The sequence below is a fragment of the Herpailurus yagouaroundi genome, unplaced genomic scaffold (genome assembly GCF_014898765.1).
Source record: "Herpailurus yagouaroundi ecotype Mexico unplaced genomic scaffold, PumYag 165, whole genome shotgun sequence".
In the NCBI taxonomy this organism is placed as follows: Eukaryota; Metazoa; Chordata; class Mammalia; order Carnivora; family Felidae; genus Herpailurus; species Herpailurus yagouaroundi.
This window is the reverse complement of record NW_024412406.1, coordinates 16,040,587-16,056,749: the sequence shown is the minus strand read 5'-3', so window position 1 is coordinate 16,056,749 and position 16,163 is coordinate 16,040,587. Positions and strand designations below refer to the sequence as shown.

At 37.3% G+C, this 16,163-nt stretch overlaps 1 protein-coding gene across 1 annotated transcript in view; it reads left to right on the top strand.

Moving 5' to 3' along the window:
• PREX2 (phosphatidylinositol-3,4,5-trisphosphate dependent Rac exchange factor 2) overlaps positions 1-16,163 on the top strand; it is a 309,933-nt gene that overhangs the window by 208,087 nt on the left and 85,683 nt on the right. Inside the window, exons 31-32 of the mRNA XM_040487649.1 lie at positions 5,544-5,585; positions 11,587-11,804. Of these exons, the coding sequence (XP_040343583.1) occupies positions 5,544-5,585; positions 11,587-11,804 (260 nt within the window). The remainder of the gene's footprint in view (positions 1-5,543; positions 5,586-11,586; positions 11,805-16,163) is intronic.

Here is a 16,163-nt window from a genome sequence, read left to right as displayed (position 1 = left end):
GCAGGGCACTTCCCCTGTGCTGTGGTGTATAACTGGAGTTGGTGGGCGGAGCCGCAGTCAGACCTGATGTCTGCCCCCAGCCCACCGCTGGGGCCACAGTCAGACTGGTGCGTGCCTTCTCTTCCCCTCTCCTAGGGGCGGGATTCACTGTGGGGTGGGGTGGCCCGTCTGGGCTACTTGCACACTGCCAGGCTTGTGATGCTGGGGATCTGGCGTCTTAGCTGGGGTGGGTAGGCAAGGTGCACAGGGGCAGGAGGGGCAGGCTTAGCTTGCTTCTCCTTAGGTGATCCACTTCAGGAGGGGCCCTGTGGCAGCAGGAGGGAGTCAGATCCGCTGCCGGAGGTTTGGCTCCGCAGAAGCGCAGAGTTGGGTGTTTCCGCGGAGCGAGCAAGTTCCCTGGCAGGAACTGGTTCTCTTTGGGATTTTGGCTGGGGGATGGGCCGGGGAGATGGCACTGGCGAGCGCCTTTGTTCCCCACCAAACTGAGCTCTGTGGTCCGGGGGCTCAGCAGCTCTCCCTCCCTTTGTCCTCTAGCCTTCCCGCTTTCTGAGCAGAGCTGTTAACTTATGACCTCCCAACCGCTAAGTCGCGCTTGCTGTCGGAACACAGTCCGTCAGGCCCCTCCGCTTTTTGCAAGCCAGACTCGGGGGCTCTGCTTGGCCGGCGAGCCGCCCCTCCGCCCCAGCGCCCTCCTGCCAGTCCGTGGAGTGCGCACCGCCTCGCCGCCCTTCCTACCCTCCTCCGTGGGCCTCTCGTCTGCGCTTGTCTCCGGCGACTCCGTTCTGCTAATCCTCTGGCGTTTTTCTGGGTTATTTAGGCAGGTGTAGGTGGAATCTAAGTGATCAGCAGGACGCGCGGTGAGCCCAGCGTCCTCCTACGCCGCCATCTTCCAGTACTCCCTTTTGTTTTTTGAGGAGCTTTATCTTTAACATTTAAACACTTTCTAATGCAATATAAAAAGCTTAACTTTTACTGATACTCATTTAAAAAACCTTACATTTTGGGGGCACCTGAGTGGCTCAGTCAGTTGAGTGTCCAATTCATGATTCCAAGACCGTGGGATCGAGTCCTGCGTCAGGCTCTTTGCTGAGCACATGGAGCCTGCTTAAGATTCTCTTTCTCTCCCTCGGCCCCTCTCCCCCGCTTGCTCTCTCTCTCTCTCTCTGTCTCTGTCTCTCTCTCTGTCTCTCTCTCTCTCTTTCTCTCTAAAATAAATAATTAATTAATTAAAAATATTACTTTTCATCTTAAGTCCTCACCAGTTTATCATGAATTCATCCTATTCAACTTAAAAGTAATTTTCTATTTCCCATTTGTCTTTATATAGGGGATTATTTAATGAAGGGTTAGGTCTTGGCTAGAAATTCAACATAATGTCAGCTTGCCAGCATTTCATGGTTTATATAAGTAGCTGGGATAACCCCATTCTGATGTTCCTGTAAGGGAGGAAAAAGGTAATCTTTTTCTTTCTAGCCTTCTAGGTTCTCTGGCTGGGATCCTATAAATTAGTCAGCCAAAAAAAACAAATGAGAAGCATATACATTTATTTAGTATCTTTTACATGACATGGGAGACTTTGTAAGGAAATGAAGACCAGAAAAAAATGGTTAAACCTGAGTGCTTTTTAACTAAGTTTGATGAAGGGTAGAAAATTTTCGGAAAATGGAATAGGACAAAAGGGTATGAACAAAGGGTAATAAACTGGGGGAAGCTTAGCAAGGCCTGTTCCTCTCAGTATCCCTCCATGTTCTGAGATAAGGATGTTCTTTTCCTCTGGGATTGAGAAGGCACTTCTTGCATGAAGGTTTTATGACCTGCTTCAGGGGAGAAGCAGAGAGTCCTCTGTACATTGCTGTTCCTCAAATTCCTTCATGTTAAATTTTCAGTATGATAAATTGTCATATTTTGGGATAGTGGGTCTGAACCTCATCATTCATTCATCTCTGATTTCAAAATATCCTATCAAGTGTATATCAAAGATGATATAAACACATAACAATTATATGATCTTTATATAGGAAACACTGTTACAGTGTCATTCCTAAACTACATCACACTATGTCATTCATCCATTCACAGCCTGCTAAACTGAGGGCAGAAGAGAGCAGAAAAAACAGTAGGCTAAATGGTGGATAGATTCATTGTGTAGTGTCACAAAGTTGATGCCTGTCTCCTGCTTAAACGCTACACTAAATTATGGTCTCAAATTATCAGCCAACTGAAGATATTTTTGCTTGATTAGCCCACTGTGATATTGTGATTTACAATAAGAAATATGTAACTGGTCTTTGACCCTATCCCTGACAGATTTTCTAAAACTCTTGGAATTTTTTGTGAGGAGAACAATAAAGGTGTCTTTTGTTCTGTCAATGAGGTGACTTTTGGAAAACCTCTACTGATGGGGGCTGGTTGCAAGGAAGCCAACCCTGTGATTAGGGGGTTGGAACTTTCTGAATTCCATCCCCCTCCCCACCCAGGGGAGAGGGCCTGGGGATTTAGTTCAGTCAACAGTAACTAATGATTTAATCAATCATGCCTATGTAATGAAGCCTCCATAAGATCCCAAAAGGATGGGATTCGAAGAGCGTCCAGGTGGATTCTAGAAGAGTGGTGCATTGAGAGAACATGGAAGGTCTGCACCATTTCCCCATGCCTTCCTTTCCCAGGGCATCTCTTCCTTCTGGCTTCTCCTGAGTTCTATCCTTTTATAATAAACTGGTGATTTAGATGTTTCTCTGGGTTCTGTGAGCCACTCTAGCAAATTGATCAAACTTAAGGAAGGAGTGGTTGGAATCTCCAGTCTGTAGCTAGTTAGTCAGAAACACAGGTGACACCTGTTGACAGGTGGCACCTGAAGTGTGTGTGGGGGGGTGGGCAGGCAGTCTTGTGGGACTGAGCTTTTGCCCTGTGAGATCTGATGCTGCCTTTAGGTCAATAATGCCAGAAGTGAGTCGAATTGTAGGATACCCCGAGAGTGTTGAATAATTGCTTGGTAGTATGGGGTGAAAAAAACACACACGAGATTAGTGGTAGAATTGGACCCATCATCACCTTAAATTCAAATGTTTATTAGCGAACACATTTGCAACTCTTGCTCCCTACAAATATTGTACTTTTCTCAAAATCTATCATTTTTTTCAACAACTTACTTTTTTCCCCATTTTTTTCTCTGCTGTTGTCCCAACTAAAGAGCTTCTTCTCCTTTTTTTAAATCATAAGTCTCCATTTCCCCCTTTTTCTCCTTACCTCAGTAATTAGGATAGTTTTCTGGTGACTCCCCTGTCTCTATCTTTTCTGGTTTATATATTACTATATACTATATTCATCTTCCTAAAATATCATATTAATAATCTGGTACCCTGCCCCAGAACCTTACAGTGATTTTTGTTAGATAAGTCTAAACTCATCAGCCTGATGGTGGAAGCCATTTTTCAGTGGGGTATCTAACTATATCCTAATCTCAGTCTCTAAATTATATAATAAAGTATTTTCTATGCTAGATTGTTGGAAATTTGGTATTCATTCTTTACTGTATTCTCTTGCTAGCACTCTTTCCCACTCTTAGGCTATGTACCTACTCCCTTGACAATGTAACTTTCAAAAATGTTTAAAAACATTTCAGGACTCACTTAGAATTCTATACAACTTTAGCTAGATCCAGGTTATAATAACAATAATGCTTCACAGGTACACGGTTCTTTAAATAATTTTCCAAAGCTTTTAATATATATCCCTTTTTATTTTTTTACACAGGCTCCTGAAATAGATAAGATAGGTGTTATCATCACTTATGAATGAGCACATTGAAAGTCAAAGTATGGTTGGCCATTGAACAGCATGAGAATTAGGGGCTCTGATTTCCTACACAGTCAAAAATCTGCATTTGACTCCCCCTACCCCACCATCAAGCCTAACTATTAATAGCTTACTGCTGACCTTACTGATAACATAAATATTCATAATATGATAACATAAATATTCAGTTAATATATATTTTGTGTGTTATATGTACCATATACTATATTCTTAAAATAAAGTAAGCCCAAGGAAAGAAAACGTTAAGAAAATCATGAAGAAGAGAAAATCCACTTACAATACTGTACTGTATTTATTGAAAGAATCCACATATGAGTGAACCCATGCAGTTCAAACTTTTGTTATTCAGGGGTTAAGTGTACTTTAGCAATTTTCCGAATACCACAAAGCTGGTACACATTCCTTGGTTTCATTAACCCTTAGTCAACCACAGTCAACAAGCAGATCGTCTTTCTGACTTATCCTCAGAAGGTTAGTAGTAGCTTGACTACATCACAATGTCTACTTCATCTCATCATGTAGGCATTTTATCACCTCACATCATCACAAGAGGAAGGTTGAACACAGTACAGTAAGATATTTTGAGAGCGAGAGAGACCATATTCACATAACTTAATAGATTATTATAATTGTTCTATGTTATTATTAGTTCTTGTTAATCTCTTACTGTGCCTAATTTGTAAATTAAACTTTGTAATAAATAGGTATGTACAGGAAAAAACATCGTCTGTATGGGGTTCAGCACTATCCATGGTTTCAGGCACCCACTGGGGGTCTTAGTCCATATCCCACATAGATAAGAGGGGATGACTATAACAGATGGTTCTTCTGACTCTTTCTCATACTTTCCTGCCTCTGAAATTCTCGTGTTATTATCTTCTTTGTAAAATGTAACGTCCTCTCAAGTATTTCCTACATTTCTTATCAGGTAACTTTGTCACTCTGACTCTATTGTGAACCTGTCTGGAACAGGATGCAACCTAACCTTTTATTTCCCATAATCTTTAGCACATAAAGAAGCTTTGAATATTTTCATATTTCCTTATTGCAAGTAAACTGTTTACTAATTAGAAGTAAGGCAATGAGTATGAAGTTAATACACATCATTTATTGAACATTTGTGATTGCCCTCGTTTGGAGATGTGTTCTGAAAAAGAGTATTTGGAAATATTTAGTATTGTTCTGCACTTTAGGACAGTATCTTGACATACAGATAGGACAGGAAGTCTATATATAGAGAGATTATATAGATATACATTATATAACTTACAAGCATAATCTGTGTAATTAATTTATAATTCTAATATATGATGTATAATAAAATATGTATATTTATAGATAAAGTTTATAAATGCATATACGACATTTAAAAGTTTAAGTAACTAAGAAAAAATGCCGTTTGAGAGTTTATTGATCAAGACCGCAATAGCTGTAGGAGTTTAGAGAACACCATGGAAACTACAGCAGCTAAGGGTGACTTACAAAGGATGAAGCAGAATTTGAAGGGTGTTTCACAGACTAATTTAATTTGGAACTGGAAGGATTTTAGCATCTTGAGAAATGGATAGAATTTATATAGGTAGATAGGAAGAATAGCATGTCAAGTAAATGGGATTTGTATTATCTAATGGAGTAAGGTTGTGCTAATTTTTACTACACAGTTAAAATGTGGTGTCAATGGCAAAAAAAGACTGAACAACTAACTGCTATGCTTTCTTTTTCTGCAGAGGTGAAGTGTAGGATACTCCTGGCTCTTCTTGAATATTCAGGTAATATTTCTCATTATTTTTATTATTTGAAATTATTGTAGCCTGAGACCTTAGAAGTGTCATGATATCACAGCAATGCCTTTAACAGATTAGATGGAAATATGATCCATACTTACTCTAAAGCCTTGCAAAGATTTTTAAAAAATACTTAGTTTTAATGAAAACACAAAACATTCTCATCTTCAGTTATAGTACAAACATGGAAATGTATATAAATATATATTTAACTAAAAATAGAGCTACCATACAATCCAGCAATTGTGCTATTAGGTGTTTACCCAAAGGATACAAAAATACAGATTCTAGGTGGTACATGCACCCAGGTATTTATAGCAGCATTATCAACAATAGCCAAACTATGGAGAGAGCCCAACTGTCTGTCCATTGACTGATGAATGGATAAAGAGGATGTAGTATATATACACCATGGACGGTTACTCAGCCATCCAAAAGAATGAAATCTTGCCATTTGCAATGATGTGGATGGAGACAGTAAGTACTTTGCTGAGAGAAATAAGTCAGAGAAAGACAAATACAAATACCGTATGATTTCACTCATATGTGGAACTTAAGAAACAAAACAGATGAACATATGGGAAGCGGGGGGCGGGGGGGAGAGACGAGAGGGAAGCAAACCACAGGATACTCTTAATGAAAGAGAACAAACTGAGGGTTGATGGAGGGAGGTGGGTGGGGGATGGGCTAGATGGGTGAGGGGTATTAAGGAGGGCACTTGGGATGAACGTTGGGTATTATGTAAGTGATGAATCACTGAATTCTACTCCTAAAACCAATGTTGTACTATATGTTAACTAAATAAAATTTAAATTTAAAAAAAGGAGAAAAATAAAATACAAATCTTTTCTCTCCCTCTCTTCCTCTCCCTCTTCCTCTCCCCCTCCCCCTCTCTCCCTCTCTCTCCCCCTTTCTCTCTCTCTCTCACATATATGTGTGTATATATATATATATATATATATATATATATGTATATACACACACACACACACATATATGTGTGTATATATATATACACACACACAGACACAGAATATAATTAAAAAGGAGGAAGGAAGCAGGTTTTGGTAAAGTTAATTGTGTACATGGCATTTATTGTGAAACTGGTCTAACTTTGGTTTATGAACAAAGAGGTAGTTGGGCTAGATTCAAGGGGTGGAGAAGTGGACTGTACTTAGAAGGAGAGGTCTTTTACAATCTATCATACCTGGAAAATTTAAATTATAAGTGAATGAATGAGTCAAGTTAACCAGAGGGCTTTTTTTGTTTGTTGGCTGATTTTTGCTTTAATTAAAGAAGTGTTTTCTTGTTTTTTTGACTGAGTAATAATAATAACAAAATATCTACTTTTTTTTAGTTTTCCTAATAACCACACAGTTGATATACCTCATACTTATGGATTTCCTTGGGTCCTCACAATCACTCTGTGAGAATATTATTTTTCCATAGTTTTAAATGTGGAAAAAAATTAACATTCAGGCTAATTAATAATAACTGGTAAATGTATTCATTCAACACATATTTTTGAGTATCTGGAAGATTAGATGCCTTATTGAGTAAATGCATTAATAGTAAGTGGCAGAGGAAACTCAAACTTCGTTATGCCAATTCCAGAAGTAGTCCTGGAACACATTGCTTTGTTCATTAGTATTTAAATGGCTGTTCTTATAGATCCTTATTTTGATTTCAATTTTATTTTTCTATTCCCATCATCATTCTCCTTTTTCCTACTTTATTTACTCACTCTTCTTTTCCCTCATATATAGGGTAGCATCAGAATGCAGCCAGATTACTCCATGTTGTCGGTTGCAGAATTATGCTCTCCACAGGTGAAGGGTAGATGGTGTCTGCTAAATACTGTTTTTTTTGTTTTTTAAATTTATTTTAGAGACAGAGACAGGGGAGGGGCAGAGAGAGGGAAACACAGAATCTGAAGCAGGCTGCAGGCTCTGAGCTGTCAGCACAGAGCCCGACGTGGGGCTCGAACTCACGGACTATGAGATCATGACCTGAGCTGAAGTCGGATGCTTAACCGACTGAGCCACCAGTCGCCCTGCTAAATATTGTTTTTAGCTCACTTTTATTACTTTCTCTTTCTCTCTGTCTCTTTCTCTCTGTCTCTCTCATCTCTCTTTTATTTCTTTGTTGTTACTTTTTTTTTTCTTTTCCCTACAGTCTCAGAATAATGACTAGGATTACTTGTGTGTCTAGAAACCATGTCATTCTTTTTTAGACCAGCTATGGAATTTGAGCTTTTTAAACAGTGGAGAGTAAATTAAGTGTTACTATTTTAAAACATGTTTGTAGAAGGTGAATTTAAGTAGGTGCTTAAATCCTGGAATGAAACGGAAGCCTTTGATAAGTAAAACATCCATTTGTTTTGAATGTATTCCCACTAGAAAAGAATTCTTATTCTGCAAAAACAGTAAACAAACTGTCACCAAAAAAACAGCTCTCCGTGCCTTTCTTATTTTGCTAGAAGCTAGAAGCAGCTGTTGTTGTTTTTGCTGTAATTCTTATTGATAAAAATGAGGAATGAGAATAGTTTTGGGGAAGGATGGACACTTGTGAATTTTGAACAGCTGCGTAATTATAAGAAAAGACCTGTTCATTTTTGCTGGGAGTTTGCTTATTTTGGTGTCTTTGTTCATCGTGTGGTTCCTTCCCTATTTAGCAATAGAACTGAGCTCCACTCAGTGCCAGGCACCCTGCTAGATGCTGGAGAAAAGAAGAATCACAATAATCATGCTATGCAATTTCACTTTGATAAGTGCTTTATCTCATTTATCTTTATTGTATGTAGGTCTAAGAGGTAGAAATACCTCATTATATGTGGGAATCTGATACCTAGGATTATATGGTTTAAAATGGATGGAATGGGTAGATGAAGTCAGATTATATGTCTCTAGGTCCATGAGCATAATTCACATTATATGCCACTTCGGCTGGTCTTGATGGTCTCTTGGGGAACCCAAATGTATAAACAAACTCTCACACCGCTGAGTAATTAGCCGTCTGGTACAGGGATGCCCCCGAGCCTGTGGTGGCAGATCAAGAAGTGCAGGATACTTCCTGAAGGAGAGGGGAAATTTCACCAGGGGAGGTAATATTTCCTAAGTTCAATGGGTTTCAGTAGTTCAAGGAGTTGACTCTTAAAGATGACTTAAAGTTTGCTAATGGAAAGGGTGAGAAAGTATCTGCAGCCAGAAGGCCCCAAGGCGTGAGCTGTAAGAGCATTTAGCGTTTGAGGAACCTGAGCAGTAGTGTGTGGCTCAAAGAGGAGAGGTCTGTACAGCCAGGGTCCTGGCTGCTTTCAGATACATTGATTTATCGTATTCTCACAACAAGCCTGTGAAGATTGTTGCTGGTGTAGGGATGAATGGAGGGAAGTAATGCATTCATAAGCTGTCAACCTAACTTGAGGATAGATAGATCGTAAAGACCCCTTTCTGCCACTCTGAGTTTTCTACCTTTGTTACTCACCGGGAAGCGATAATGTGTAAAAGTTATTTGAAAATCTCAATATGATGTGCATATTGAAGTTTATGCAAACAAGTCATTTACTCTTTTGAAAATAGGAAAGTACAACTGAAAATCACCTCACGAAGTAGTAAACATTTGTAAAATATTTTTTATTTAAAAATATGTTGGTTTGGAATTTAAATGGCTGGTGGTCCAAGGGCATCTTGCATATCAACTTCTGTGACTCTACTGTGAGCACAGACATGGCCGAGGCCTCAACTTGGATGTCTTCATACCCCCAGTGACTGGTGCCATGTTTAATTCCTGTGGTGTATTCAGTGTGAAAAGTTTGAATTAATGAACAAATACAACTTTGTGTGATCATTATCTGATTTGGTAATGAGGTTGAATGAAAATTTTATTTGACTTTAAATGCATATACAATATAGTAGTGGAGTGTAGAATAAACATCTGAGTATTCTTTCTAAGGTTAAAAAATGGGAAGAAATTTGAGCATTGCTTCCCCAAAGCAATTTGAAGATAATTATTTCTACTAGTGGCAAAGTTATTAACCCTTGTGATCGCTTCTAAAGTTCTCAGTGGAACTGGATCCTTCCTTCTCTAGACCTTAGCTTTCCATTCTTCATATAAAGCATTTCTTTCCGATTCAGTTTTTATTGTGAAATTATTCTCAGGTTATAGGTGAGAGTATTCCTGCTAAAATTACTAGTATTTTTTTTTAATTTCCCAGATTTTCTGCTTTACTATAGGACAACAGAAAAGCAAAGCAAGAATGTACAAGAAAGATACAGGGCAATTTTATGTAGTTTCTGTCTTGAACCCCGTACTGCAGCTACACGTTTTGGCTCCCAAACCATCTGAATTATCCTTTTAGGTTAAACTAAATCCAGGCATTTCAAGAAGTCAGAGAATGAGCTCATGCATTTTCATTTCACTTAATTGGTTTCTTAGTTGCTCTACTGGTTCATCATTTTCATTTATTAATTCAGTAAATAGTTGCTGAATGTCTACACTTTGTTTAAAAGTGCACAACACTTTTAAAATTGTGCACAACAAGAAAACAAAAGTGTTTTGCTTTTTTCTTAATTGAGGCTTAGACAGTTTTTTCTCAGTTTGGCTATTTCACAGTTACCTGTAAAACCCTCTTTTCCATCTATTTGAATGAGACACATGGTATATAATTGCTTAAGGGAAATGTCTAACACATGTTGTTAAGTTAAAAAGTTGAACCATATGGAATTGCCATATTCAACCATTTTGACCTAGTATAGCAGCAAGTTTGTATAGTTCAACATAATAAGTGGATATTTTCATTATGAAATTAAATATTTTAAATACCCAATCCTTTTTCTCATAAATTTTTTAAGAGTAGCTTTTACTAATAGTGAAACTAGGTAATACATAGCAGTTACATTATGTGTTCACATGCCTTTGATGGTTATTAAAAACATATGATCAGTGTTCTTGTTAAACAACTTAAAAATCGTGCCTTTTTATCAAAAAAGCAAGAACTCATTAAATAATGGCTAAATTTATACCTATATTTTACACTAATACTGACAATGCTTCTTCATTTCAGAAAATTCTGAGCCCTTGAAATAATCAGTACATTTTTAAGAAAATGAGTATTTTCACTTTTATTGTTCTTCTAGTATAAGCGATTTTTCAGTGCACAGAATTTATGGCTTTTATTTATATAGTTCATGGAGTTTGTATGTATCCAAACACCCAAAGAAGTGAATCCCTGTGATCAGGTTCTCAGAGGCAAGCTTGTTTCCACTTGGAAAAAATGGTGGCCCAAGTGGCAATTCACAGGGTAGACATACCTTCAGTGTGGGTCCATCAAAAATCCAACCAGTTGCATAATAAGAATCCTGGTGAAAAGCAGCATATGTTAAAACTGTAAATACATTACTTTTTTCAAAGAAATATAAGAATTTATAAACTGGACATGTTTACGACTCCTGAAGTTTCCTTAGGTGAATCTAAGAGATCCAGATTTGCTTATTGTTATAAACAATCAGATATCAATACTCTTTTCCCCATGTGCGTATCATGTTAACAAGATTAGAGTAAGTTTATTAGATCACTTAAAAAATTTAGTATTAATAATGTATTTCATTTGCCAGCACAAACTGAAAAATTGAACTTTGAATTTCCTTTAGGAAGTATCATGAAACAAACAAATCGTGTTCCATCAGAAAAAAAAAACACATCAATAAATAAAGCCTTTTTTCCCTTGGGTTTTGTAGAACAATTCAATGATTGCAAAATAAAGTCACAATACCAATTAACCAAAGTTATTTTAATGGTTTTTAAATTTTTTTGGTGTTTAGCATATTTGCTAAAATGTATGCTCATTAGTAGAGTTCAGATTCACATTTTCCACATGGTTTGAGTATAGTGAAAGGATGAAATAACAGCAAATATAAATGCTTAATGAATTGGTTTTATTTACCTGTGGCATTTTTCAAAACTGTCTTTATGTTCTCCTGGGTTACAGACAGTGAGACACAGCTCCGAAGAGACATGGTTTTCTGCCAGAGTCTTGTGGCCACAGTCTGTGCCTTCTCTGAGCAGCTTATGGCAGCCTTAAACCAGATGTTTGACAGCAGCAAAGACAATGAGATGGACACCGGGGAGGCCAGCAGAAGGTGGCTGGACCAGATAGCGAATGCAGGTGTTCTTTTTCACTTTCAGTCGCTCCTGTCACCAAACTTGGTAAGGAATCACAGTGTCTCCCACTGCCTATGACAACCACAACATACCTTGTAACCCATTCCCAAATAAGTGGTTATTCATTATATATTAGCAGGCAGTCAGCTACTTTAAAAGGATTCATTTTCCATGGGCAAATATGGTTTTAGTAACTATGTAGAAGGTATTTCTTCTTTCCTGATTTTACGTATTCTCAGGCTGCTGAAAGCGGAGAAAGCCTCCATCTGTTACTAATTCCTATATCCCTAAGCAGTGACGGAGAAAGATCATCAGTGGAAAGAGGGTCTTTATGCTGTGGTTCCTTATTTCCAATCCAGAAGTGCCACGAAAGCCAAGTTCCCACTGAGGTTGATATTCTGGAGCCTGCTTGATAGACAAGATCTGACAACTTTCATACCTTACTATCTGACAATCTGTTTAAAATTTGTGTATGTTAAATGATTTTATTTCCTTCCTTTGCACACATGTTTGTCCTGTTAAATGTAAGAACACTGCCTTAATTATTGTAGAATAGTCCATATTTATGTATCAGTTTCCCGCAGTGCACATGAAGAAAGCATCACAAAATATTTGATAAATCAAAGTAGTCTTTTAACATATACTTTCTGTGGTTCTGATAGTTGTCATGATGTTCAAAAAGACAAATATGTTCACTCTTACGTATAAGCTGAAGGTGCTCATCAAATAGAATTGTGATTTTAAATATGAGATACTTTGTCACCTATTAAACAAATATATGTGAGTTTATCAAAATGTTTTTCTTTAATGATAATGAAGATAGGGAGGTAATTGCAATACTGCGCAGTCATAAAAGGTTCTGGAATGATAAGGTAAGGAAGTCTGCCTCAGTGTACTTCAGAGAAACAAAATTAGGTTCTTTTGAAAAGATTCTGTGCGCACCATGTGGGCGACCGATTTCTTACTTGATTGCTAATAAAACTCAGAAAGATTTAACTAATGAAAATTTTGAAATAAGGCACTTTTGGAAATGTTTACAAACAAAATAAATATTAATTATTTCCTATCAAATAGAAATGACGTAAGAAAGGAAACCCACTTCCTAACACATTAAGTGTTTGTTAGATGGGTGAATGAATGAGGCTTCATTTCTATTCTACTTTTATTTTAAAACTGCCGTTGTTTAATCAAGTGCTGGTACTTTTACTTTAAACTTAATTTTGTTCCAAATCCCAAAGAATGGGAGAAAATATTTGAACTTATATACCTGATAAGTGACATATCCAGACTCTAGAAAGAATTCTTTATTTTTTAATTTCTTAAATTTATTTTGAGATTGAGAGAGAGAACAAAAACAGGGGAGGGGCAGGGAAGAAGAGACAGAATCCCAAGCAGTCTCCACAGCTGTCAGTACAGAGCCCAATGCGGGATCAAACTCACAACTATGAGATCATGACCTTGGCTGAGACCAAAAGTTGGATGCTCAACCAATTGAGCCACCAAGTGTCCCAAGACTCTACAATGAATTCTTAGCACTTAATAAAAAGACAACTCGATTAAAAAAGCACACAAAGGATTTGAATAGGTGTTTCTTGGAAGAAGATATAAAATGGCCAGAAAACACGTGAAAAGATGATCGACATCATTAGCCATTGGGGAAATGCAACTCAAAACTACAATAAGATACTAGGACACATTGAGATGTGGATAACTGTAATCCAAAAAACAATCACAAGTGTTGGTAAGGAGAAATTGTAACCCTCATACATTGCTGGTATGTAAAATAGTGCATGTAAAATAGTGCAGCCGTTTTTAAATTTTTTTCCATATATTTTTTATTTGAATATAGTTGACACGCAATGTTACATTAGTTTCAGGTGTACAACATAATGATTCAACCTCTGTATGTGTTCTGCTACCCTCACCACAAGGCTACCATCTGTCACAATACAACACTATTACAGTACTACTGACTATACTCCCTATGCTGTGCCTTTTATTCCCATGATTTATTCATTCCACAACTGGAAGCCTGTATCTTTTACTTCCCTTTATCCATTTTGCCCATCCCACCACCCCCTTCCCTCTGGCAGCCATCAGTTTGTTGTGGTATTTATAGGCCTGATTTGTCTTTTGTTTGTTTATTCATTTGTTTTGTTTTTTAGATTCCACATATCACTGTAATGTAGGCCCATCCATGTTGTCCCAAATGACAACATCTCACCTTTTTTATGGCTGAGTAATATTCGTGTGTGTGTTTGTGTGTGTGTGTGTGTGTGTGTGTGTGTGTGAGAGAGAGAGAGAGAGAGAGAGAGAGAGAGAGAGATACGTATATCGTATCTTCCTTATCCATTTGTTGTTGATGGATGCTGAAGTCAGTGCAGCCATTTTGGAAAACTAGCACTTCTTCAAAATGTTAAACACAGAATTCCCATATAACCCAGAAATTCTACTCCTATATAATGTACAAGAAAAATGAAAACTTATATTTACACAAAGAAAAATGAAAACTTATATTTACACAAAAACTTGTATACAGATATTCTCAGGCTACAACATGGATGGAGGTTGAAAACATTATGCTAAGTGATTATAGCTGTAAAAGATATATATTATTTGAGTCCATTATTATGTAATATGTGCAATAGGCAAATTTCAGAGACTGAAAGTAGGCTAATGGTTGCCTAGAGCTAAGGACTGGAAGAAGGGATATGGGGAGTGAATGCTAATGGGTACTGAGTTTCTTTGTGGGGTGGTGCAAATATTCTAAAATTAGACTATGGTGGTAGTTACACAACTCTGAGTACACTAAAAACCCCTAAGCTTATACACTTTAAATGGGGGACTTTTATAGGATGTGAATTATATCTCAAGAAAACTGTTTTTTTTCCTTAGTCTTTTGAAACCCTTAACATTATAGAATTGATTTAAAAAATGCAAAGGTTGCTTTATAAAAAGTCAAAGAAACCCATATTTTTTCTGTCTCTGTAACAAGCACATACAAGCCTCCTAGCAATGTGGAAGGTTCTATGGGAGGTGCCAGCACTGGCAGTCTGTGTGTCCCTGAGCTCTGAGCCCAGTCCATGGTCACTTGCATATCACTTTAGCCACATCTGCTGGAGCATCAGGACTTGCGCTATAGCAATCAGAGGCCTGCCTGTTTGAGACACTTCTTCCTTGTGTGTATTCTTCTCAGTTAAGAAGATGCTGATTCTTCAGCCCTATCCTTCCAATTCCAGGTTCATGGCATACTTTTGCTGCTTCAAAGGACTTTAAAAAATAAGTTTACTAAAATAAACATTTATCCAGCACTTACTGTGTACCATACACGGTATTAAGTACCAAGCCAAAGTGCAAAGGTGATGATTCTCTTAACTTTTTGCTTTGCATGCTATACATCTTTGGGATCTGGAGTTTGATTTAGTGATTCTTTTTCACACAAGGGACATTCTTTAGTATCTGCTTCACCCTCTACTCATGCTGCCCCCTCCCCAAAATGGCTGTATGCTTACAGCAATTTTTAAAAGCGTGTGTAAATCTTGTTAAAATCATTATTTAAAAGGATCATTGATAGTCTTAAAGAAACAAATGTTACCTTTAAAAGATAATCTGTGTATGATAAGGCTAATTATTCTTTCAGGAGGAAATTAATAAAAGACTCTAGGTCATGCACAAAACTGCTAATAGGAAGGCCAGAATTTAATACTAGAAAGATAATATTGCTGAGACATGCACAGAACTTGTTACTGTGGCTGGGCCTTACCTGCTTCAATGTGAAATAATATGTTCTTAGAATGAAAGGAATGATAAAAACAAATCAGATTTCATAGTCACAAGACTCTAGATTAAGGCCCCATAAAGGCAAGTGAGATAGAAACGATTCTTGTACCCAAGCTCTTTGGAAGAAAAATCACTGCATACATGCAAATTGCTTTCATCACAGCTCTACAAGGTTGCAAAATGAATAATGCATCGGCTATCTTATTGTAAAACAGGATGGAAACTGTGTACTGTGGCTTTTTAATAAAATAATATTCTTGCCTTTTAGCTGTTACATTTTTAAGATTATAGAAGTTTGGAGACAGATAGCATGCTTATTGTATTATTTACACATTTGTTTGCAAATAATAAAAATCAACACAGTTGGAATATAGCTACAAAATGGACTGAAAGATTGTGTAGAACCATTTAGGTAATATGGAAAAGGAAAAATATAAAACTATTAAAGAGACTTGTAACTTTGAGGGATTTGTTAATTTCATTGTGGACAGTAAATTCTTAGATAAGTGTTGATAATTTGGTTTGCATGTAAATAAAACACAAATGAAGCTAGTTTTGGTCTGGAGATGTGATACAGTGTGATGTGATGTGATGTGATGTGATGTGATGTGATGTGATGTGATG